The 23,952-nt window shown below is 43.7% G+C and overlaps 1 protein-coding gene across 1 annotated transcript in view; it reads right to left on the reverse strand.

Annotated features, from left to right (window-relative positions):
* GAD2 (glutamate decarboxylase 2) overlaps window positions 1–23,952 on the reverse strand; it is a 64,878-nt gene that overhangs the window by 26,235 nt on the left and 14,691 nt on the right. Inside the window, exons 8-9 of the mRNA XM_024765706.1 lie at window positions 13,653–13,732; window positions 445–499 (exon numbers count right to left, since the gene is read on the reverse strand). Coding sequence (XP_024621474.1) covers window positions 445–499; window positions 13,653–13,732 — 135 coding nt within the window. The remainder of the gene's footprint in view (window positions 1–444; window positions 500–13,652; window positions 13,733–23,952) is intronic.

Genomic DNA, 23,952 nt, shown 5'->3' on the forward strand with positions numbered 1-23,952 from the left:
AATTGTCACTTCTAAAAAAAAGTACTGAATTGCTTCCTGAAAAATAAGGTGTTTGAAGGGCCAACACATCAGCATGTGTCTAGGCAGGAAATATTGGCTCTTTTCAAATAACCACACACAGTAATTCCCATATGCTACATTAGCTTCCTGGGATTTTCTGCTTGTGAATACAGCCCTTCCGGTGTGTCTGTTTAGTGCCAATTCTCATCACGTGGGAAGAAAAATCCTTTGGAAACTGTTACAGTACCACTGTGTACGGTATTTATTCAGTAACTTAGACCTTTTCAAAGCAGAGCCTATCACTCAGAGAAATAAGTAACGACAATGCAAAATTCCATATTCTCTTTTAAAAATAAAACAAAAATGTGTTCTCTACTGGATGGAAACAGAAATACATACCATCAGCTTGTTATGGGCTGGATAAAGCTCCCTTCAAAAACTTACTTTTTGTTTGGCTTCAAGGATCCTTCTTTCAAGATCAGATGGGATCATTTTCCCCCTGAAAGGAAAATAAGTATATCAAGTTTGCTTTGAATAATTTCCTTTGTCGTCTTTACAAGGAGCCACAGGAGGGTAGAAGTCCAACCTTAAATCATTGATAATAATGATCAGTTAGAACAACTCCTCGGTTGTTTCCAGAAAGAAAGGCATTTCCTCCCTGAATGATGCTGGACTGTAATTTCTGACACGTTTAGGAGATGCCCGACCCCACTGTCCACATGTCTCTCCACTCTGCACACAGCCTGCTTTTTAGGTCATTTCTTAATTTGATTAAAACAAACCTGCTTTGGAGCAAGATTTTTGGCAATGAGAGCAGAGTTCAGAAAAAGATTTGCATTCCAAATCTTCCAGTGAATGGACCTGCAATTTCACACAGAGACAAAGCGCCAAGAAGAGAAAATCCACTCTGAATCATTTGGATGAAAATATTGTCAAAAGCTACCGAATTACATTCCAAGGGCTAAAAGCACAAAGGAGGCCAAGAACTCATGGACTCAAATATCAAACAGGCAGACAGGCATTGGAGAAAGAAGCATCCTTTCATCTCTGAAATGTTCCTTTCCTAAAATAGAAACACAGGTAGTACTTTGCTTACTATAAAACCTCACTATTATAATAATCAAAGGAGTTGATTTCTACAAGAAGTTAGATGTGGCTAGATGTGTGATCTTAGTCAAGTTACTGAATTTCCCTGTGCGTATTATTATGATCCCTGGAACGCGGTGATAATAATATTACTTATGGAGTTATGAGGATTAAATGAGTTAATAAATGCAAAAAATTTTTTTAAAGCGCTTGGCATGTGGGAAGTATTCCATAAGTGTTAGCTTTTATTGTTGAGATTGTCATTATGCATTATGACATTCCTACCCCAAGATTTTGGGGAAAAAAACCAGGCAGAGGACAGAGTAGCTGCATGTTACTGGAGGCTGTGAACTATTGTTTAAACTAAAATAGTTCTCTTGGCATTGCTAAACTGGCTAAACTTTTCACATCTGGGCCATTGATCTAGGTTTGTAGAAGACAATTTGGAAAAATAAATGATGGGGAGGCGTTTGTCACAATAAGTGGTTGGGGAGGCTACTGGCATTTAGGCGACAGTAAGTGAGGTTTTGGAATGTGTCACTAGCTCTATAGTCATTTGTGGTGGTCCTTGTGACTTTAGGTAGATATAGATTTAGACACAGAGCAAGCATTTGGGCTACTCCTTTAGAGCTTCTAGTGTGGTCTCGCTTAAGCTTTACCTATTGAAATATGTTGTCTTATTATAAACTACTTCTCTAACCTTGCTCCTTTTAAAAAAAATTTTATCTATTTATTTATTTATTTTTGGCTGCGTTGGGTCTTCGTTGCTGTGCAGGCTTTCTCTAGTTGCGGCGAGCGGGGGCTACTCTTGCGGTGCACGGGCTTCTCATTTTTGTGGCTTCTCTTGTGGCGGAGCACGGGCTCTAGGTGTGCAGGCTTCAGTAGCTGCAGCACGCGAGCTCAGTAGTTGTGGCTCGTGGGCTCTAGAGCGCAGGCTCAGTAGTTGTGGTGCACGGGCTTAGTTGCTCCGCAGCATGTGGGATCCTCCCGGGCGAGGGCTTGAACCCGTGTCCCCTGCATTGGCAGGTGGATTCTTAACCACTGTGCCACCAGGGAAGCCCCTAACCTTGCTCCTTTTTATAAAAATAATTTGGGCACAGTGAGTAGGTAAGTTATATTTTCTACAATTTTCATTTCAGGCTAACAAAGAAGGTATTACAGAATAGTTGGCATATAACGTAGACATTGGGTCTGAAAGAATGGAGAACCACTGAGTTTTGTGAGGCTGTTTTCCAAAGAAAGGCAGTTAAAATGCAATTACCTGGCAATGGCAATGGACACATCACCAGTGATTAGTCGGTTGGGCTGCAATGGAACAAAGGGCATTAAATTTGGTGCTGAGGGTATGACTCTAATTCAGAGCAGCCCACCTTTGGGGAACTTCTGTGAGATGGGCCTCTGAAGGAAGGACAGAGGGAATGGAAGGGCAAGCTTTGTGGTGGCGGGGGGAGGTCGGGGAAAGGGCTCTGGAGGCCCTTTCATGCCCTACGTGTCTCCCTATACTTCACAGCTTGGCTTGAGAGCATCCCTCAAAGCTGTGATTTTTCAGCCTCTCCTAGATCTGGCTGTGCTAAAACACCTTGCTCCACCGTGACAGAAACAAAAAGTTCAAATTTCAGAGGACATTCAGGTCTTATATTTACCTTTTACATCAAGTTTTAAGTGCATTAAAATTGCCGTAGTATTTTTGTAGGCAAACATAGAAACTGAGAGAGAGAATTCTCAGAAATGGTTTGCAAGTCCCAAATGTTACCTAGTCTACCACAACTAACCTTCTCTGCCTTGGAGAGTTTTGGGGAGACCGGCCTGACAATAGCTGTTTGCTCACTAATCACATCTGGATATTCTGTGAAGCCCAGGCAGTGAGACCTCATGGAGAAGTAACAGATTAGGGGACATCAGAATTGCGAGGGGCCCTAGACCTCGTTCTAGTCTAATTGTCTTATTTTTCAAATGAGGAAACAGGACAAGACAGTCACCTGTGTGACAGCCCAGGACCAGGTAAAGGCTGGCTTTATCTAGAAAGAAAATGCCAAGCTTCCAGAACAAACTCAAAGGGCCAAACATATAGGAAACCTCTTTAGAAAGGTTATATTGTCTTTTAAGATAAGATAAATCCTTTGAGATAATATCTGGCTTTCATGGATCGGAGGTGTCATTCAAACCTGCCGGGAAAACAGTAATGAACATACAGTCTGTCCCATTTCCATATCAGGGCAGGGAGAAGGGACAGCCTTGTCAAATAATCAAGTCCAAGTGTTCGCTTCTCACAGAGTGGAAAGCTCTGGGTGTGCTCTTAACAGGTAGGCTCCAGACTTTGCCAGGCATTTGGCCGTCCAAGCCCGTATTTGTTTTGTCCACTTAGGAACCCAGAGCCTGGCACACTGTGGGTGGCAGATCGACATCTGTTGGAGGTATGTGAGTAGAAGGAAAAAGCTTCCCCCTAGGATTGTATTAATATGTTCCCTTTACCTTAGAGACTGACAAGACCGCTAGTATGGGGGCCCCTAGAGACAAAACTTTTCATCTCTCCAATTAGAATTGGATGAATTACTTTACAACAATGGTTTGTAAATTTTAGCGTGCATAAAAGTCATCTGTGTACGTCTTTAAAATGTATATTCCTTGGCCGTGCTCTTAGGGATTTTGATTCAGGAGGTCAGGTATAGGGCCTGGGAATCAATCCATTCTACAGATTAATTTATTGAGGCCTCATTATGTGCCAAACACTGTTAGGGGTATGAGGCACCAGAGTAAACAGGCCAGCTTTTACTCTCCAGGGCTTACACGCTAACAAGGGAGACAAACAGACAAGTAAATAGACAAACACGCATAGCAATCTGCGTTTCTAACGAGGAGATGGTGACACAGGCAGACCTAGGTCCACATGTTGAGAAACATTGCTTTAGAAATGGAAGTTTTAGCCTGGTAGGTATTTCAGTAATTGTGTAACAGGTTAGCCAAGCACTTTCCACAGGACCCAGGGTTTTGAGCCATCACGGCTGTAGGGCAGCGAGGTCCGGAAGTGGCATTGTGCATCCCCGCCTGCCCGTGTGCTGTGGAGGGAGAGAGAGCCGGGTGACAGCCAGCAGGCTCCTCTGAGGATTAGAAGCTGTCTGGCAGTCTTGGCTTTTCCAGACAAGCATGTCTTGGTGCAGGGCAGCTTTGGATAACAGCTGTTGCATCACATATGTCTGGTCTAGAGGTATTTCCATAGCAAAAATGCATATCTCTTACGCTTACCCATGCAGCCTTTAAGTGCCCAGTTAAGCTGTGACTGATGTTTGTGATGCTCTCTCTGTTAGGTGTTAGTGTTTAAGAAAGAACTGCCATTAAAGTGAGGACTGTTGAACCAGACCGCTGCTTCGGATGTGGCTGTTTTGCACTGAGATTCTTGATTTTGTGACAGTCTTTAAAAATTCATATGACGCTCTCACTGTCATGTATACGGAAGTCAAAACCTTACGTTGTACACGTAAAACTTTTATAAATACGATAAACCAATGCTATCTCAATAAATTTTAAAAGAAAGGAAATTAAAAAAGATTCATGTGATGCTATAGGGTCAGATAACTTCATGAAGTTTCCCGGGCAAAATGCCACAAGGCCAGCCAGAGCTGCCAGCTGGAAGCACCTTCTCTTTGTGCAAAGAAGCAAAAGGCACAGATTACCCCGTGTGCGGACTTTGGACCCAGATGCGTGGCTATCTTCCCGTGGCTCCGATGGGAAGAACGATCTTACCAGAAGAAGCACGTTACTGGGGAATGTAGATCTCTGGGCGGGCGTCCAAATGGTCACAGATCGGGTGCCTGAGCCTTTGGTGACCCTGCTCCTTGGCCCTGCTGAACTATAGTAATTCTACCAACCTTTCCTAAATGCTTAGAGCTTGGCTCTGTTCACAGAGATTTGTGTGCAAAGAGGAAAGGACGCGTGAGCCTTCGCGTTAGAAATTGACTAATGTTACCACCACTGTTGATAGCAGCAGCCCCAGCAGTGATAACGAATTACCAGTTTGAGAAGCGGTCCCTGTACTATGCCTTACTCCTGATCTCTGCCACTCATGCCAACCCCGCAAGAGAATTTTTACTGTCCTTACTCTGCAGGTAAGGACACTAAGGCTCATCGAAGCGGATGAATGTGGCTAAAAGCTTGGAATGTGGAGACAGTAACCAGGTTTCCGCTCCAGACCCTGTGCTACTTGTGTGTATTTGAGGAATTCAGTTCCTCTGTTTAATCATTTATAAATTGACATTACTAGTACCTCCCTCACAAGGTTTACAGGAGGATTGAATGACACAGTAAATATCAAACACTGTAAAGCACCAAGTATAAAACTCCGCCTAGCATATAGTAACCAGTCAATGCATGTTAGTCTCATTGTTATTACTGGTAGCACTAGCATTGTGTGACTTGCAGGACGCCACACAGTTAGTAGGGGCAGATTTCAAACTTAGAGCTGTATTCTGACATCAGATCCTGGGGTTCTCAGTGCTGCACAATAAATGTCTTCCGAAGCGTTCACGGGGTTTATCAAAAAATGCCTGCTACCTTGACTTAACAAACCTTTCAGGTTGAGTCCTAGAATTGTAATGATGTAGGTAGTATTTCCACTGTGGTCTCTTGGAAGCCCCCCCCTGGACTGAGTAGTTCCTTCATCCCAGTTCGTATTGCTGTTAGTACTGATTAGTACAATAAGAAAAACATAGACCCTCCCGCTAAAACTTATCACTCTATCATCCTTAGATGATATTGTTCTATGTAGCCCCCAAAGGCTACAGGAGTAACAGAAAACTGCTAGTTTTTTGTTTTTGTTTTTTAACTAATCAGTGCTTAGCAAGACTACTTCTTTAACATTGATTGTCATGTAGATTAAGCAAGGGGAATTCACGGACTGCAGTGAATTTTCGAATTGCCTGGACTGTGTGGTGACTTGACAATTTGCGTGGATTGACTTGGAAAAAAAGTGTTGCAGGAATTATACGGTAAAACATTCTCGGGGACCACCTTGGGGAAAAGAGCTCCATGTGTGTCCACACGGCTGCTACCCACGTGATAACTTATCCTAGGAAGGGCTCGTAAGATAAAATAATAAACAGCGGTCAAAACAGGTCATTCAGGAAGTACTGGCATTACAAAACCAAGCCCTTCGCCAGAAAAATTTTACCATAATTATAAACAGTGAACTTCCTTGGTCCCTTTAAAATAGAGTTTGATTCGGGAAAAGAACGTTATAATAATGAACTGTATTTTTCTCCTTTAAGATTTGTCTTCCAATATGCACAATGGGATCCCTTGGCATTATGGTCAGGATATGGGAACAGGATGTTTTTGTTGATTTTGTGTCTAATTCTAGTAATTAAAAGAATTTGAAAAAGGATAGATACATGTATATGTATAACTGAATCACTTTGCTGTACACCTGAAACTAACACATCATGGTTAATCAACTATACAAAAAAAATTTTATATTTTCCAAAAGCACTGACTTATACTTACTCCCTAGAGTGATGGGCAACTGAGGGCCCCAACCATGATGTAGTAAAGAGTTATTTTCATATGAAAATATGGAACCTTATCGCTGCCACTAGGAATTAACATTGGGGCTGAGAGGGAGATGGATGATGAGGGAAACTGTGTGGGCAGGAAGGGATGCTGGTGGTCTCTCATCACCCCTCCTCCTCCCCAAACTGCCATTCCTCTTCCCTGGACATGTTGGTACAGAGAAGAAAAGGATCATGATAAGAAGTTCAAAGGACTTCCCTGGCGGTCCAGTGGTTAAGACTCTGCGCTTCCAGTGCAGGGGGCACAGGTTCAATCCCTGGTCAGGGAACTAAGATCCCATGTACCTTGTGGCGTGGCCAAAAAAAAAAACAGAAGTTCAATTTACCACGTAAGAAACCATGCTTGGCTATTCTAAATAACTTTCGAGTCAAAGAGGAAATCAAAACTGCACTTCCAGAACATTAAAAATTAATGACATGGGAATAGGGCATATAAAAATATGAGAAGCACCCTGAATCATTCTCAGAGGAAAATGTTTAGCCTGACATGCTTTTGAAATTAAAAATAACTAAACAGGGAATTAAAAATAACTAAACATATTTCATTCAGGAAGCTAGGAAAATAACAACAAACAATGTAGGCAGAAAGGATGAGACAAGTTTTTTCAGTGATTTAGAAACTTTATAAAGTAAACCAAATTAATAAATTCAAAAGCTCATACATTGAAAAGATGAATGAATATACAAATATCTGATTAGTCTAATAAAAAAGAGAGAAAATGTAACATTTGAAATGAGAAAGAAGGTTATAAAGATATTTTAATATTACAAAATAATTCTATGTAGAGCTTTATGAATTTTAAAGAAATGGGAACCTAGAAAAATAATTCTAAGGTACAACTGGGTGAAAAAAAATTGAAGAGATGAATATTAACATGTGCTAAGAATGGAGAAGATGAGGGGGACCTTCAAGATGGCAGAGGAGTAAGACGCCGAGATCACCTTCCTCCCCACAGATAAATCAAAAATGCATCTACCTGTGGAGCAACTCCTACAGAACACCTACTGAATGCTGGCAGAAGACCTCAGACTTCCCAAAAGGCAAGAAACTCCCCATGTACCTGGGTAGGGCAAAAGAAAAAAGGAAAAACAGAGAAAAAAGAATAGGGACGGGACCTGCCCCTAAGGGAGGGAGCTGTGAAGGAGGAAAGGTTTCCACACACTAGGAAGCCCCTTCGCGGGCGGAGACTGCGGGTGGCGGAGGGGGTAAGCTTCAGAGCCACGGAGGAGAGCACAGCAACAGGGGTGCGGAGGGCAAAGCGGAGAGATTCCCGCACAGAGGATTGCTGCCGACCTGCACTCACCAGCCTGAGAGGCTTGTCTGCTCACCTGCCGGGGCAGGCGGGGCTGGGAGCTGAGGCTCGGGCTTTGGAGGTCAGACCCCAGGGAGAGGACTAGGGTTGGCGGCGTGAACACACCCTGAAGGGGGCTAGTGCGCCACAGCTAGCCATGGGGGAGTCCAGGAAAATGTCTGGACCTGCCTAAGAGGCAAGAGACCATTGTTTCGGGGTGTGCGAGGAGAGGGGGTTCAGAGCACCGCCTAAACGAGCTCCAGAGATGGGCGTGAGCCGCGGCTATCAGCGTGGACACCAGAGATGGGCATGAGATGCTAAGGCTGCTGGTGCAGCCACCAAGAAGCCTGTGTGCAAGCACAGGTCACTATCCACACCTCACCCCCCGGGAGCCTGTGCAGCCTGCCGCTGCCAGGTTACCCACTATCACGACTATTATTCAACATAGTTTTGGAAGTTTTAGCCACAGCAATCAGAGAAGAAAAAGAAATAAAAGGAATCCAAATCAGAAAAGAAGAAGTAAAACCATCACTCGTTGCAGAGGACATGATACTATACTACAAATAGGACTACCATATGACCCAGCAGTCCCACTACTGGGCATATACCCTGAGAAAACCATAATTCAAAAAGAGTAAAAGAAGAGAACATAACACAATGTTCATTGCAGCACTATTTACTAGCCAGGACATGAAAGCAACCTAAGCGTCCATCGACAGATGAATGGATAAAGAAGATGTGGCACATATATACAATGGAATATTACTCAGCCATAAAAAGAAACGAAATTGAGTTATGTGTAGTGAGGTGGATGGACCTAGAGTCTGTCGTACAGAGTGAAGTAAGTCAGAATGAGAAAAACAAATACTGTATGCTAACACATACAGTTACATGTTACTATTAGTTACATCCTAACAGTTCGTTAGGATGGCTATCGTCAAAAAGACAAGAAAAAACAAATGTTGGTAAGTTTGTAGAGAAAAGGAAACCTTTCTACACTCTTGGGGGGAATGTAAATTAATATAGCCACAACGGAAACAGTATGGCTGGAGGTTCCTCGAAAATTAAAAGTAGGAATACAATGTGATCTATGAATCCCACTCCTTGGTAATTATCCAAAGGAAATGAAATCAATTTTTCAAAGGGATATCTGTACTCCCATGTGAATTCCAGCGTTATTCACAATGGACAAGATTAGGAAACGACCTAAAGTGTCCTTCAACAGAGGAATCAGCCATAAGAAAGAAGGAAATTCTGACATTTGCTACAACACGATGAACCTTGAGGCATTCATTGTGCTGAGTGAAACAAGTTAATCACAAAAAGACAAAAAGGAGTGAGGTGCTGAAAGCAGTCAAATTCATAGACACAGAAAGTAGAATGGCGGTTGCCAGGGGCCAGGGGGAAGGAGAGGGGAAAGTCTTCAATGGGTATAGACTTTCAGTTTGGCACGATGCAGAGTTTCGGAGATAGAAAGCGGTGATGCTAGCACAACAATGTGAACGTAGTTCACATCGCTGACCTGTACCCTTAAAAACGGTTAAGAGGGTAAATTTTATGTGTATTTTACCACAACTTAAAAAAAATGGAAAACACAGAAAGAGAAGGGACCATGCTTAATTGTTGAACACTTGGAGTTCTCTTCTGAGTCCAACCTCTGATTCTTCACTTCCCAGCTATGTGACCTTGGAGCTGTCACACCCTGCCAAGACCATGAGTCAAATGGAGAAAGGAGACCACGTCATACTGTTTAAGACTACTGTGTATATAGAAACTCTTCACAAGCTATGTCAGCACCAGGGAAATGTGAGGGAACATACTTCTGTGTCTCTAATAAACGAATTGATTAGAGCAACTGTGTAAAGTGCTTAGGACTGTGCCTGGCGTATAATAAACACTCCATATGTGTCAGCTATTATTATTTTAGAATCCTTCCTGATATAGGACGTAATAAAGCACAGACACTGCTAGCATCTCTGAATTCTCTGCATCCAAACCCATAGGAGATATGACACTCAGGGGGCTCCCCACGGCCCTGAGCGATAATAATTGATTCAGGGTGAAGTCTATCTTATTACAGGCCACTCAGTAGCTCCCTGAGGACCAGAAAGTTAATTAGCTTCCCTACTGCCTCCAGGCACAGGCCACAACTCAGCTAATTTAATAAAAGAGTATAATGACCCCAGATTATTTATACTTTCAATTGTTTACATCAATTGTGTGGCAAAGTGTGGTTCTTCAGGAGAGCAGGGAAATGTAACTGTAATTGACAAAGCTAAGTGATAAGTTGACAGAACTAAAGATGTATACAAAAGCATAAGTAGTTAATTTTTGTGGTATAAAAGTATTCATCAAAATAGCTAACAGAATTCTTGTGTTACAAGGGAGCTAGGAAGGCTGGTGACTCTTCTAGTCGTGTGCCAACCAGGCATCAAGTGTCTCGGTCAGACTTATTTTCTGTAAGGTTTAACAGCAATTTACTAGTAACTTAGGTAAGTGAAAGGGAACCCTGAAGGAGCAAGCGATGGAGAAATCGAAGAGAATGGAAGAGAATGCTAGAGAGAATTACTTTCTTAAAGTACCTGTAAGTCCATACTGATAAAAAATAACAGAGACATACAGATAGACTGACAGACAGACAGAGACAGAGAAAGAGAGATGGAGAGAGAGAGAGAAAAAGGAAAAGGAAAGTTCTTCCTTACAGTAGAATGAAAGGAACTAGTAAACTCAGAAGGAATGATGGAGTTAGAAAATCACTATTTTGCAACCATCATAATAATAATTCAGGCAAGAATCATCAATGGATGCTAAACTACTAAACGAATGTTTTAGGAGGAACACAATATTTATATAGTCTTAAAGCATCCCCTACAGATATTTATTAACTGCAAAGTAGAGAATAGTCATTTTACAGTGGAGAGACCTGGCAGGCACCACCTTAACCCATAGGCAAGCGGACATTACTCCTGATCAGATGCACTTGAGAAAGACAGGCATCGATCGCCTCCCTGGAATTCCTGCCCAAAATGCATCACCTGAATCTAACCATGAGGAAACATCAGACAACGCCAAATTAAGAAATATTCTGCAAAACAAATGGTTTACACTCTTCAAAATATCAATGTCATGAAAAACAAAGGAAGGATGAGGACATGTTCCAGATTAAAGGGGAATAAAAAGGCATGACAACTAAGAGTAATCTGTGATCCTGGACAGGGGAAAAAAATAGCCTCAAAGGATAGTATTGGGACCATTGATGACATTTGAATAGGGTGTATAGATTAAATAATAGTCTTGTGTCAATGTCAAATTTCCTGATTTTGATAACTGGACTGCGATTATGTAAGTGAATATCCTTGTTATCAAAAAATACGCATTGAAGTATTAAGGGGTAAAAAGGGCATGTCTGCAAGGAATTCTCAAATGGTTCTGAAAAAATTATATCTGTAATATACAAATAATGTATGTATGTAATATTCATTACATTCAACATGTAATATTGAATTGCATACATGGAGAGACAGTGATCAAGCAACTATGTCAGAATGTTAATTGGTGAATTTGGGTGAGGGTGTATGAGAGTTCCTGTTACTATCCTTGTAATTTTTCTTTGTTTGAAATTATTCACAAAAATACAAAGTTAAAAAAAAAAAAAGGCTGGATGAATAAATGTCCAAGAACCCTTCCAACTCTGAGGGTTTCCAGACTGAAATCCATTAGCAGCTGGTCAGCGCAGCAATAGCCCAGAGCCCTGCCCCCTCCGCTCCCCGCCAGCCCTCCCTAAACCTCGCCCCTGCCCTTCCATCACCACTCCTGCTTCCCCCTCTGTCTCCTTCCCATTTTATAATGTAAGATGATTTCAGACGTCTTGTGAGCTCTTGAGAGGAAGATCCTACATAATTTTAGCCAAAAGAATAAGGAACTCACAAAGGAAATGAAAGCTTGGCTACTTTATCCCTTTTTTTCATATAATTCACATTTCATCTCTAGCAGACCCTTCATTGCACAGTTAGATACACCTTGAGTTCCCTTCCTTAAAACAACCAAACCAAAACCATCCTGGACTCGACATCTCCTCCGTCCAGCTTCTGCCCTACCACCTTCCCTTCGCGGCTCCACCTCTAGAAACGTCTGCCTTCCATCTCCGTTTCCTCTCCCCTCACCCTTCGAGCCCCTGCGGACTGCCTTCCACGCTCACGCCTCCTGCCAGACTCGCCTGCCACCTTCTCATCAGGAAAGCTGAGGGGCAGCTGTTGACCCTCGTTTCATCTACTGGTGACATTTGCTGCTGTTAACCACTCCTTCTAGAAACACGCCCGTGGCCCTCATGGCCCCGGGTCCCGATTCTTCTTCAACAACTGTGGCTGTTGCTTCCCAGTCTCCACTGCGGGCCCCTCTGACTCTGCCTGTCCCCGAAATGGGGATGCTCCCCAGCTCTTTCCCAGGCCACTCTGCGTGGCTCCCACTGTACACCTTCTGACATCCAGGCTGCTATTCCCAGTTGCCTACCTGACACCCTCACTTGGACATCTCATCTCATAAGCTCTTCACACTCGGCAGCTCCAAATCTAAACTTTTCACTTCGGCGGGGCTCTCTGCCTCAGAGAATAGCACTGCGAGGGCTTAACTGGTGAGCCCCAAAGCCTGGCGTTCCCCCTCAACTCACCTCTCAACCTGCACACTCACCGGCCAGTCAGTAATTCCTGTCAGTTCCAGCACTTCACCTCCCCTGCTCCACCTCAGGTGAGCCCGCCATCCTTCTGACGTTACTACATCTCCCCACTTAGGCCATACACGGTCAGGGAACTGGGATTACACCTTACGCTATTCTAGAGCCTAGTGCCATGGTGAGCAGTCATAAATGTCTAATAAATATATATGAATAAATAAATGGTGAAATGGGTGGCATCCTTTTAATTTAGTGGAATTTCTTACTCCATCCTTTAAAGACTAAATGTATTTTCTTATATTAATATTTTAACCTCCCCTCCACCTTTTTCCAGAGTACCTACAACGTTTGGGTGCCAGTTAAGACAGATGTTTCCTAAGAGAGCTCTTTGGTTCAGGCACTAAGCTGATGAGTTGCTGGGGGCATTATTTACCTCTTGCTCCCTAAACTGTCCCCCCTCCTGTAATCACTCCATCAAGTTCACACGATCTATGGTGCCTGGAATGATGACACCTCCATAAATCAGTTCTCAACCTGCTGGTTGTTGCTTAAGTGCCCAGGTGACGAATGTCCTTCTGCGCCTTCTTGGTGCAGATTTTTTTTGCGGTACACGGGCCTCTCACTGTTGTGGCCTCTCCCGTTGCGGAGCACAGGCTCCGGACGCGCAGGCTCAGCGGCCATGGCTCACGAGCCCAGCCGCTCCGCGGCATGTGGGATCTTCCCAGACCGGGGCACGAACCCGTGTCCCCTGCATCGGCAGGCGGACTCTCAACCACTGTGCCACCAGGGAAGCCCCAGAATATTTTGACTGATTTAACAAAGGTTCTGATTCAGTCAAAGGCTGTGAATGCATTAGTGGCATAGAGGAACAATGTCCCAGGACTCCAAGCAAGAGTGAAAAAGAAACAGCAAAGGCCAGCAGCTGGGATGGACGCAGGTTTGCTGTTCTACAGTCATTGCCTGTTTTCGGACTTTAGTCCTTTTTAGATGTATGTGTAGAATTTGCAAACTGCTAACCGACAAGGGTTGCAGATTCATGCTCACCTTTCATCACATTTAATCAGAATCACACTGTCTGTTCCAATGCCCAAGGCTGCAGCTCCCTTCTTGAGAGAAAAATGGCTCTGCAAAAGAAAGTACATTTGTATCACTACCATCTATCTGCTTAAGTCTTGATCATCTTGCAAAACTGAAACTCTGTATCCATTAAACAACAACTCCCCATTCCTCCCTCCCCAGCCCCTGGTGACTACCATTCTACTTTCTATCTCTATGAATCTGACTACTTTAGTGCCTCATGTAAGTGGAACCACACAATAATTATTTTTCTGTGACTGCCTTATTTCACGAGCATAATGTCCTCAAGGTTCATCCATGTTGTAGCATGTCTCGGAATTTCCTTCCTTCTTAATGCTCAATCACATTCATTTTATGTATACACAGCAATCTGTTTTTTCATTCATGCATCAACGGACCCCCGGGTTGCTTCTACCTTTTGGCCATTGTGAATGCTGCTGCTATGAACATGGATGTACAAATATCTCCTTGAGCCTTTGCTTTTATTTTATTTTTTTATTTATTTTTTATTTTTTTTTGCGATACGCGGGCCTCTCACTGTTGTGGCCTCTCCCATTGTGGAGCACAGGCTCCGGACGCGCAGGCTCAGCGGCCATGGCTCACGGGCCCAGCCGCTCCGCGGCACGTGGGATCCTCCCGGACCGGGGCACGAACCCGCGTCCCCTGCATCGGCAGGCGGACTCTCAACCACTGCGCCACCAGGGAAGCCCTGAGCCTTGCTTTTAATTCTTTTGGGTATATATACCCAGAAGTGGAATTGCTGGATCATACGGTAATTCTGTTTTTGAGGAACTGCTCTATTTTCTTCCATAAAGCTGCACCATTTTACTTTCTCACGCACAGTGCACAACTGTTCCAGTTTCTCCATACCCTTGTCAATGGTGTTGTTTTCTGGTTTTCGATAACAGTCATTCAGATGGGTGTGGGGTGCTACTTCATTATGATCTTGCTTTGTATTCCTCTAATCGTTAGTGATGTTGGGCATCTTTTCATGGGCTTATTGGCCATTTGTACATCTTCTTTGGAGAAATGTCTATACAAGTTCTTTGCCCTTTTCTGAAGGGGGTTGGTTGGTTTTTTGTTGTTGTTGAATTCGCTTGGGCTTTTGCATGAAGATAACAAGACCCTGGAAATTATTCAAGAACCTGTTACCCCCAACACACAGTAACCTACGCCAGTCTCACGTACAAGGCATAAGAACACAGCGACAGCAGCTGTGTACCGTATGGCTCCCAGACTTATATTTCCTACCCAGAGATTACACTCAGTTCCTCTCGAGTTCAGTGAAATTGTGTGCACTTAAGAGAAGCTGGCCTGAAATCCAGCACTCTTCATCCCAGACTCATTGGAGGGGCTGTCTGTTGTGGACATGACTGTCCAGGCCAGGGTGTGATCAGGAAGGAGGCATCAGTCATTGGCTTGGCAAACAGCGCCTGCGGAAAGGCCATCCTGACAGCCCACCACTGAATCTCTGTTTGTGATTTTGGTTATTGATTCGGGGGAAGAATCCGAATCTCGATGGCTGTAATCACAGTGCAATCTGGAGAGTGGAGAGGGGCTAACCTAGCCCAGCTGTACTGCATCTGTGAGCAGCCTCTTACTATTAACTACAGATCATTAAGCTTTCCAAAAGGGGAGCTGCTTCCTCAATTTACATCACCAAAGGGCTGCTGACTGGAATTTTAAATGATGGCTCCAGAGTGTACTCTCCTCGAATGCCTGCTTTTGACTCTGAATTCTTTTTCTTTTTTTAAATTAATTTTTATTGGAGTAGAGCTGCTTTACAATGCTGTGTGAGTTTCACAGCAAAGTGAATCAGCTGTACGTATACCTATATCCCCTTTTTATGGATTTCCTTCCCATTTAGGTCACCACAGAGCACTGAGTTCCCTGTGCTCTACAGTAGGTTCTCATTAGTTATCTATTTTCTACATAGTATCAATAGTGTATATATGTCAATGGCTCCTCTGAATTCTTAAATATGCAGCCTAGGAACTGTTAACGTGCGTATTTCTAGGGGGTGTGGCTAGTAAGCAAGAAGACATCACATTTATAACAGCAGCCAATACTATAAACCAATAAATGCGGCACTGAATAGAGGAGCTCTAAAAGCCCGGTGTAGCTAAGAGTAGAGATGGGAAAGGATCATTAGTCTCATTCTACAACCTTAGGAAGACAACATGCAGAATCCTTAGGAAGATACCTGGGAACTAGGAAAGCTTAATTGGAAAGATACATGACTCCTCCACCAAAAAAAAAAAAGTGTTCTCTCTTACGTAGTTACTGGATCCCTGGACCACCCCTGAAAGAAGATGCTCAGGGGGAAAACAGCACTAAGTCTGTTTCTGCCAGGAGGGCACAGAATCGAGGTGCCAGCTGCCCCACTGAGCAAGCATTCACTACCCAAATTAGGCCCCTCAGTGAATGAGCTTGTAAGCACTGTTAAATCAAACACAAACGGAGACGTGAATATTCCCTGAGCAGACAAAACCAGTTTAGTCAGAGAAGCAAAGCTTAATTTAGCTGATTTTGCAAGACAAGTGAGGCTCACTTGACCTGGGTCACTTCTCACTTAACGCCTCTGAAAATCGTGAGACTTAAATTGTTCTCCCCGATTCATATGAGGGAACCACTAACCAATTCCCTTTCATTTAAGAAAATTCTATTGCAACCAATCACTGGGAAGAATCAACAGTCACTGCCTCCAAGTTATATAAGCTGCTTTGTAAAATCTACCTCTGAGTCTCCTTCCACGTTTTGGTTGGAGCGCTCATGGTTTGCAAACTGTCTTTTTGGTATGTGTGTAACAGGGAAGAGCAAAATCTGACTCCATGTTGGATCTGTTTCTTTTGCTTCAACCTTTGCTTTTCGTTGCTTTTGCTACTGTAATCGATAAAAGGATGCTATCTATAACTGTAAGCATACATAATGGCCTGCCTCAGGAACCCTGCCCCTCTGTCTGAATGTTAAACTAAAGCGCCTTTGTTCAGCTCACAGGGAGACATTCTGACCCTGCCCACCTGTGAAAGGCTACAGAAAAGAAGAAATTAACACATCCCCTCCCCAATGCTGGCCAAGCCAGGAGATGTTTTGCAAGACTTATGGCCTTTTTACTTTACTTCCTCACCCCCTCCCCCTCTCTGTTCTATAAAAGAAACTGGCATCCAGACCCCAGTAAGTTGGCATTCTGGGCTGCTAATCCGCCATCTTCTCAGACACCTGGCTTTCTGAATGAAGTCACCTCGTCTCCCAATTATTAGCCTGTCCTGCAGCAAGCAGACTAAGCTTGGATTTGGTAACATGTGTACCATAAACTTTTACTAATTATGACTTCGGTGATTCATTGGTTTTGTTTCTGTTTTTTTCCTTCCTGAACTTTTGACAGCAACTAAACAGCTAAATGGCCCCCGGGGGGTAAGTAAGAGATCTGGTGCACCTGGTCAATGCGAAGAAGTAGTCTTGTCTGGCCTTTAATGAGGAGGAATGGGGATTCTCAAATGAGGAGCAATTACCTAGGATAATGGATCACCATACCAAATGCCGCACATCTAAAGGAAAAACACTTGCCGGAACAGGAAGCTTCAAGATGGGGAACAAAGGAGTGAAAAAGAAAATTAGGTACCAAACAGTGAGTTTGTTTACGTTTTCAGGAGAGGGAGCAGGGAAATAGCTAAATGTTATCCATAAATAGCCAGGGACCAAAGAGAGAAGGCACTTGAGTGGAAAAAAAAAGACACTTCCGCATGACGAAGAAACGTGAAGACAGCTTAAGTGGCAGGACTCCCTGTGCTGGTGAAAACATGTGAGGAGAATCATTCTTACTCCTTGGCACCATGTTTAATGGAACCACGTGTGATAAATCAGAGCAGAGGGCAGCGTCCTGGAGGCTGAGGACCCTGGGAACCAGGTATCTAGAGAGAGCTCAGAGGATGCTTGGTCACAAGCAGAGGGCGTTAGGGACATGTGGCATGGCGGGTTAACATCTGAAGGGCTGTGCCAGGATGGGGGTAGACGCTCCGGGTGACTTCAGAAGGTAAAACCATGAACACAAATTGGAAGCTACAAGGATTCTGTTGCATCCCCAAATCATCAGGGGTCTTGTAATGATCAGTTGTTCATCAATGGAATGGCTGGGGGATGCGTTAACGAAGAGCCCTCTCCCCCCACCCTGATTCTGGAAAAAAACACATAGACTCCTGAGAGAATCTAGTGGTTACTTAGGACTAAATCATATTTCTATTCAAGGGTAACAGACATTAAAACCCATATGATTTTTATTTTACACTAAATGAAAAACGCAAGGTTGAAGATTAATTTCTCCATCTTTTAAAAAATATAAGTAATCTTGATATGGGCTACATAATTCAGCTGGTATTTTAACTGGGTGCAATGAAATATGGGATTTTACAGTTATAGAATAATTGTAATTTTAAAAGAAGCAAGTTTTGGGGCTTGAGTGGGATGAGATTATCCAGAGTAAGAAGGTGTGAGAATGAGAGTCCATCCCACCCATCCCCATGACTGGAGAATATGCCTAGGGATCTTTCTTCTTTAATGGGGACAATAAATGTCTCCCGTCTTTAGGCATGGTGGGAGAGTAAGGGCAATGGTAGAAAGCTCCGAGACAAAGCATTTCGGTCTCTTGCCGTGCCGGTTTCTCCTCCTCCATTACAATTGAGATAAGCACTTTAGAAAGCCGCCTTAATTCTTTCAAGCCATTGTTGGTCACATCCAGATATTTAACCGAGGCTCAGCTTCAGCTGCCTTGTGGGCCGCAGGGTTTCAGGGAAAGCGTCCGAGGCTCCGGGGACACAAAGATGATCAAGACAGCCCTCAGCAGCCAGCTCTCGCCCCTACCTCATCTCCCTCGTCCCCTCGCCTCTTGCTCTCTACCTGGTGGTAGTGGCCTTCCTGGTCTTTTGTGAGCTTTGCTAAATTTGTTCTTGCCTCTGGACCTTTTTACCTGCTGTTGCATTTCTTAGAAAACCCTTCCCTCATCTATGCATGTGGCTCCCTGCCTCATTTGATGCAGGTCTCTGCTATACATCACCTCCACAGACACCTTTCACGACCAGGTTGCAAAGTAGGCCATGACCATGCCACTCTCTTGTCACCACCTGACATGAGAGTAGATATTTATTAGCCAACTGTCTTTCCCCTACTAGGATAGGCTGCACGAGGGCGAAGACTCTGTTGAAAGAGTTAACAAGCATCTGTTGAATCTGACCATGTGCGCAGAGAACAAGTTCAGGGAAATATCCACTATTTGCTGTCATAAATCTCTGGCCGCCATGTTGACGTGTGGCTTTGGTGATTGGGGCAGATGATGGTGGGCTAAATGGACCCCAGTGCCTCTTATCTATGGCCTGTTCTAAAAGCACATCCAAGTGGCTATATGTGTATGTATAGCTGATTCACTTTGCTGTACACCTGAGACTAACACAAGACTGTAAATCAACTATACTCCAATAAAAAATTTTTAAAAAGAAATTGTTCTATGGATATTTGCATATTCACTTATGATAGTAATAATTATAATAAAGGGTAATAGTTGAAACAACAACAAAAATAAAATAAAATAAAAGCATGTCCAGAGGTCTTCTTGGCACCCACCCCAGATAGCCTCCCATGGGGTCCTTCCCAAGCAGGAAGCAGTTGTAGGCCCTTCTAACCAGACGAGCTGCTTGGGGGAAAGAAAGAAAGAAGCAACCCAAAGACTTCAAACAAAGAAAAAGGACACACTAGGCTGGAATACTCAGCTCCTAGCTCTCTGACAGTCCATCAAACCTTTACCTCTTAGCTCTAAGGTCTATCGATCATCCTTGGATTTGATCCTTTCGTACCAACAGCCTTTCCCTGTTGGGAAAGTGAATGGGTGGAGTGAATGGCACGTGTGTGTAGGAACACAGAACACAGGCGGATGGATTACGCATCGTTACACATCATGGATGTCCAGCAAGGAAATCTTGAAGTCCAACCTATGAAAGAGCCGGAATCTGCTCCTTTGACCTCTCCCCATACCCTGGAGCCCCCTCCCCCATCATCGATGACGGGACCAATAGTCTTTCCCTGTCCTCCTATTTCTCCACACCCCTTCCCGGCACCCCCTAGTTTGCCTCCTATACTGTCTCAGAGAAGCTGGTAGCTCTTGTTCTTGCTTCTGCTCATCAAATGGTCTGAAAGGGCCCCCTGCTTTGGAAAGCATCTGATGTACAGAGAAGCTTGTACTCTGGGAGACCGCCTCATTCATTTCTAATGATCATGATTTGGAGGGCAGGGGATTGCCCGCCACGTTCTTAGAGACTCCATGTGAGTCAGAGGTGATATGGATCTGCACACAAGGCATTTCTGTGAAGCTGCTACCTTATTACTTTCCCTCAAAGCTATAGTTTAAAGTTACCCCAGTGTGAGTTTGTGCCCTAAGTATATTTTAAAAGAAAGGAATGGTGTGCACCAGGATTAAGTAGACCCAACGGGCATGTGTGGTGACAAACATGAACACCAGCACTAAGCATGTATGCAGGCACATGAAAGCAATTATTTCTATGATTTTAGGATCCTGAGAAGAGTGAAATGAACATGTGTAGTGGAAAGAGGTCATTTGGCATGGAAACAACCTAAATGTCCATCAACAGATGAATGAATAAAGAAGATGTGGTACATAAAAACAATGGAACATTAGCCATTAAAAAAAAATGAAATAATGCCACCTGCAGCAACATGGATGGACCTAGAGATTATCACACTAAGTCAAGTAAGTCAGACGGAGAAAGACAGATACCGTATGGTATCACCTATATGTGGAATCTAAAATATGACACAACTGAACTTATCTATGACACAGAAACAGACTCACAGACAGAGAACAGATTTGTGGTTACCAAGGAGGGGAAGGTAGGGAGGGATGGATTGGGACTTAGGAATTAGCAGATGCAAACTATTACATAGAGAATGGATAAACAACAAGGTCCTACTGTATAGCACAGGGAACTATATTCAATATCCTGTGATAAACCATAATGGAAAAGAATATGAAGAAGATTATATATATAATGGAATCGCTTTGCTGTAGAGCAGAAATTAACACAACATTGTAAATCAACTATACTTCAATTAAAAAAAAATTTTTTTAAAAAGCAAGAGGTCATTTGAGATAAAATGACCTGGCTCTAGTTAGTCAAGTTATTCTCTCGTTCTGAACCACTGTTTGCTCAGCTGCAAGGATGAATCCCTCTCTTGTTGGTGTGAGAAGTGTAGCTACTGTATGGGAAGGACCTACAGGTCGCCCAGCATCAACAGATGCTCACAGAGTTGTGGCCCTTCCACTCCTCCAGCCTCACGCCTAATGTGATGCCATCCTCAGGTCTCTCTGGGTACCTTGAGCAGAATTATGTTAATGAATTAAACAAAATTAAATTACATGTTAATTCACTTTATGTCTTAAAATAAACATACACCATATTGGAGCATGTAAAAAAAATCTCAAATTCATACAGTAACAATAGAGAATCCAAACCCTCCCACGGCTGTGACTCCTTGGGCGTTGCTTCGTATTTTGGGAGAGGGGCCATTATCCATCTTAAGAAAATAACTGGCCCCACATACGCCTTCATCCTGCCTCCTGGAGACGTTCAGCTCTCTACCCATCGGGACACCAGTGGGTGGCTGGTTACAAGGGCAGTGTTAGCTGCCATTTGCGGAGTGTTTACCAAAGGCCAGATACTGTATTATCTCACTTCATCCTCCCAACAACTACATGAGCTGGGTATTATAATCCCTGTTGGACAGATGAGGAAGAAATGAAGTAGGTTATCCAAAGTCACGTCCTAGAAAGTGGCAGAGCAGGGCCTATCATCATTTCTAGTCCATTCCAAAGCTTATGGGCTCCGTCCACTAACCTGAAGAAAAATAGGTCTAGCCAGTGACTCCCGACCTGGCACTTGGAGCAAGGGAGAGTCACCCACCCGATGAGGGATGTGACCTCAGGGGCACTTCGATGGGTGACCGTCCTCTTCTTATTTGTCTCTTCTCTGACAGTACAATGCCTGCTCTTTGAGAATGTCTCCTCATTCCTTTGTCTCCTATTGCAGTGAAAATACCCCCAGGAGAGGCAACACTTAGCTTTTACAATCATATACATGGCTCTCAGGCTCTTTCCTAAGAGTAGGTTTTGATGGGATTGGGTAGAAGAGAAGATGACACAGGGGTGATGAGGACCCTACAAGGAAAAGGAGGGAGGAACGCAGAGGTGGAGGACGGGGTGCCGGGGGTGAAGTGAACCCGGTTCACTAGTTCACTTACTGAAAGTTCGGTCAGTGTTTCTGTCTAATGAGAAGCATGACATGGGAGCTTTTTCCGAGCTGCCTGGGTCACCATTTGATTTTTGCTTTTGTTTTTAACAGAAAGGACGTCTATTTTTTGGAAATTGAAACCCTCTCAAAAAGTGTGGTTATATGAAAACATCTTTCTAAGGCAAATTATGAGAATCACCTCCCCATGGAAGTGGGCTGAGGTCACGAGGGGCCTCAGCAGAACACTGGTGACGGGTTCCAGGAGCCGTGGACCCGAGCTGAGCCTGGCGTGTTAAGAGTGGAATGAGTTAGTTATGGTGATTTGCCTGAAAGATCCCAGTGTCTGCTGTGATTATAAGGAACATTTTTCCTAGATGCGATTATGCTGTTTCATTGAAGTTATTTCTGGAAGAGCTTGTGTCACATGAGGAAATAAGAGGGATTTGGAATTAAGCTCACGGTTGGGGCTTTCAGAAGATTTAGAGAGAGAGATGTGAATTACTGAGGTGGGATCTTAGCTTTCCTCTAAACCTCCTTTCAAGATGGGACCTAAAAGTCATCAGATTAATTTTTGCCAAGCTCTTCTATCACTGAGTTTGATGAGATTCCAGCAAAGGATGAGTACTGAACCATATAATCTTTAAGATCCCTTCCAATTTTGTGATTCTACATTTTGGAGGAAAATCATCTTGGAGCTCCTAACTCATAAACGCTATCTCTTGTTCCAACTCAGTGATTTATGTTCTTCTGTTCTTCATCACAATACTATTTGTTTGATTTAGTCCTATGCGAATTTCAAGAAAACTGTTTGATTCGAAAAAACAAACCCAGCTTGACCTGCTTATCAGCTAGGGAAAGTTCTAGTCTATTTTGCTGGCCAGAAAAGTGATGGGTAGCTTTGTGTGATGTGGCAGAGACAGAGTGAAGTGTCATCTAGAAAACAAAAGATGACCCTTTGCTTTCTGAACATGTGAAGTTTCTGGCTGGGTGCTGGAGGATGACAGTTTCTCAACCCCATTTTCATCTCTATGGCGCTAACCACATCCAGTTATAAACTCTGTGCTCAGAATAGGAGAAAGGACAGTAACTGGACCTGGTTCAATAGATCAGGAAACTGTATTAGCATTAGAATAACCAACATGAAGAAAACAGGATTTGAGAAAAGATGCTTCAAGTGAATGGAGAACAGCCAGCTAGAGTGGCGATCAGGTCAGCCAGCCTAGGAGCTGAAAGAGCGGTGTTGGGATTGTTGGAAAACTGAGGCTCTAGAGCTGATGCTGCCATTGACTGGACACGAAACCTTGGGCAAGACATCTTCCACCTCTGGGGCTTGGCTTCTTCATCCATAAAACAAGGTGTTGTTGTTGTTTTCAAGTTACCTATTATTTATGTAGAGCTCCCTATGTCCCAGGCACTGAGGGAAGTGTTTTTTAAGGCTCTCATTTGATTCTCCAAAAGTCTTGGGCCTTGGAAACTCTCCGAGAGCATAAAGAGAGACCGTAACTGAAGCAGCTCCTGCCTTGGCCATTGGCCTCCCTTTTCCCCACAGGATCCACACAGCAGCCCCCCCATCACCCTTCTCCCTGCAGGTCAAGGGATTCAGGAAGGAAACCTCCACGCAGAGATGGAAACAGGCCTGGAGAAAAGGCATTTGAGAACTGACTTGGTAATTTTCTTTCTTTAGCCTGGGAAGATCTATTTCTGGGGCTGGTGGGAACAGTGACTGTGAAATCCGAAAAGACTAAGGAAAGATCTGGCCTGGCCTGAAGGTAGAAGGAGCAGTACTAAAGGATGACTAGGGTGGAATGGCCCTGAGGTCTGGAGCCCAGCAGCAACTAGACACGGGGGTTGTGCTACCTCTTAACTTGGAACTTCAAGGCAGGACTCACTTTTAAGGGCTCATCTGTCCAGAATGGTTTGGATCAAGTGCTCCAGGAGACATGGGAGTTCTTTAAATCAAGCTCTAAAAGCCCTTC

This window comes from Neophocaena asiaeorientalis, unplaced genomic scaffold (genome assembly GCF_003031525.2).
Source record: "Neophocaena asiaeorientalis asiaeorientalis breed wild unplaced genomic scaffold, Neophocaena_asiaeorientalis_V1.1 scaffold217, whole genome shotgun sequence".
Classification (NCBI taxonomy): domain Eukaryota; kingdom Metazoa; phylum Chordata; class Mammalia; order Artiodactyla; family Phocoenidae; genus Neophocaena; species Neophocaena asiaeorientalis.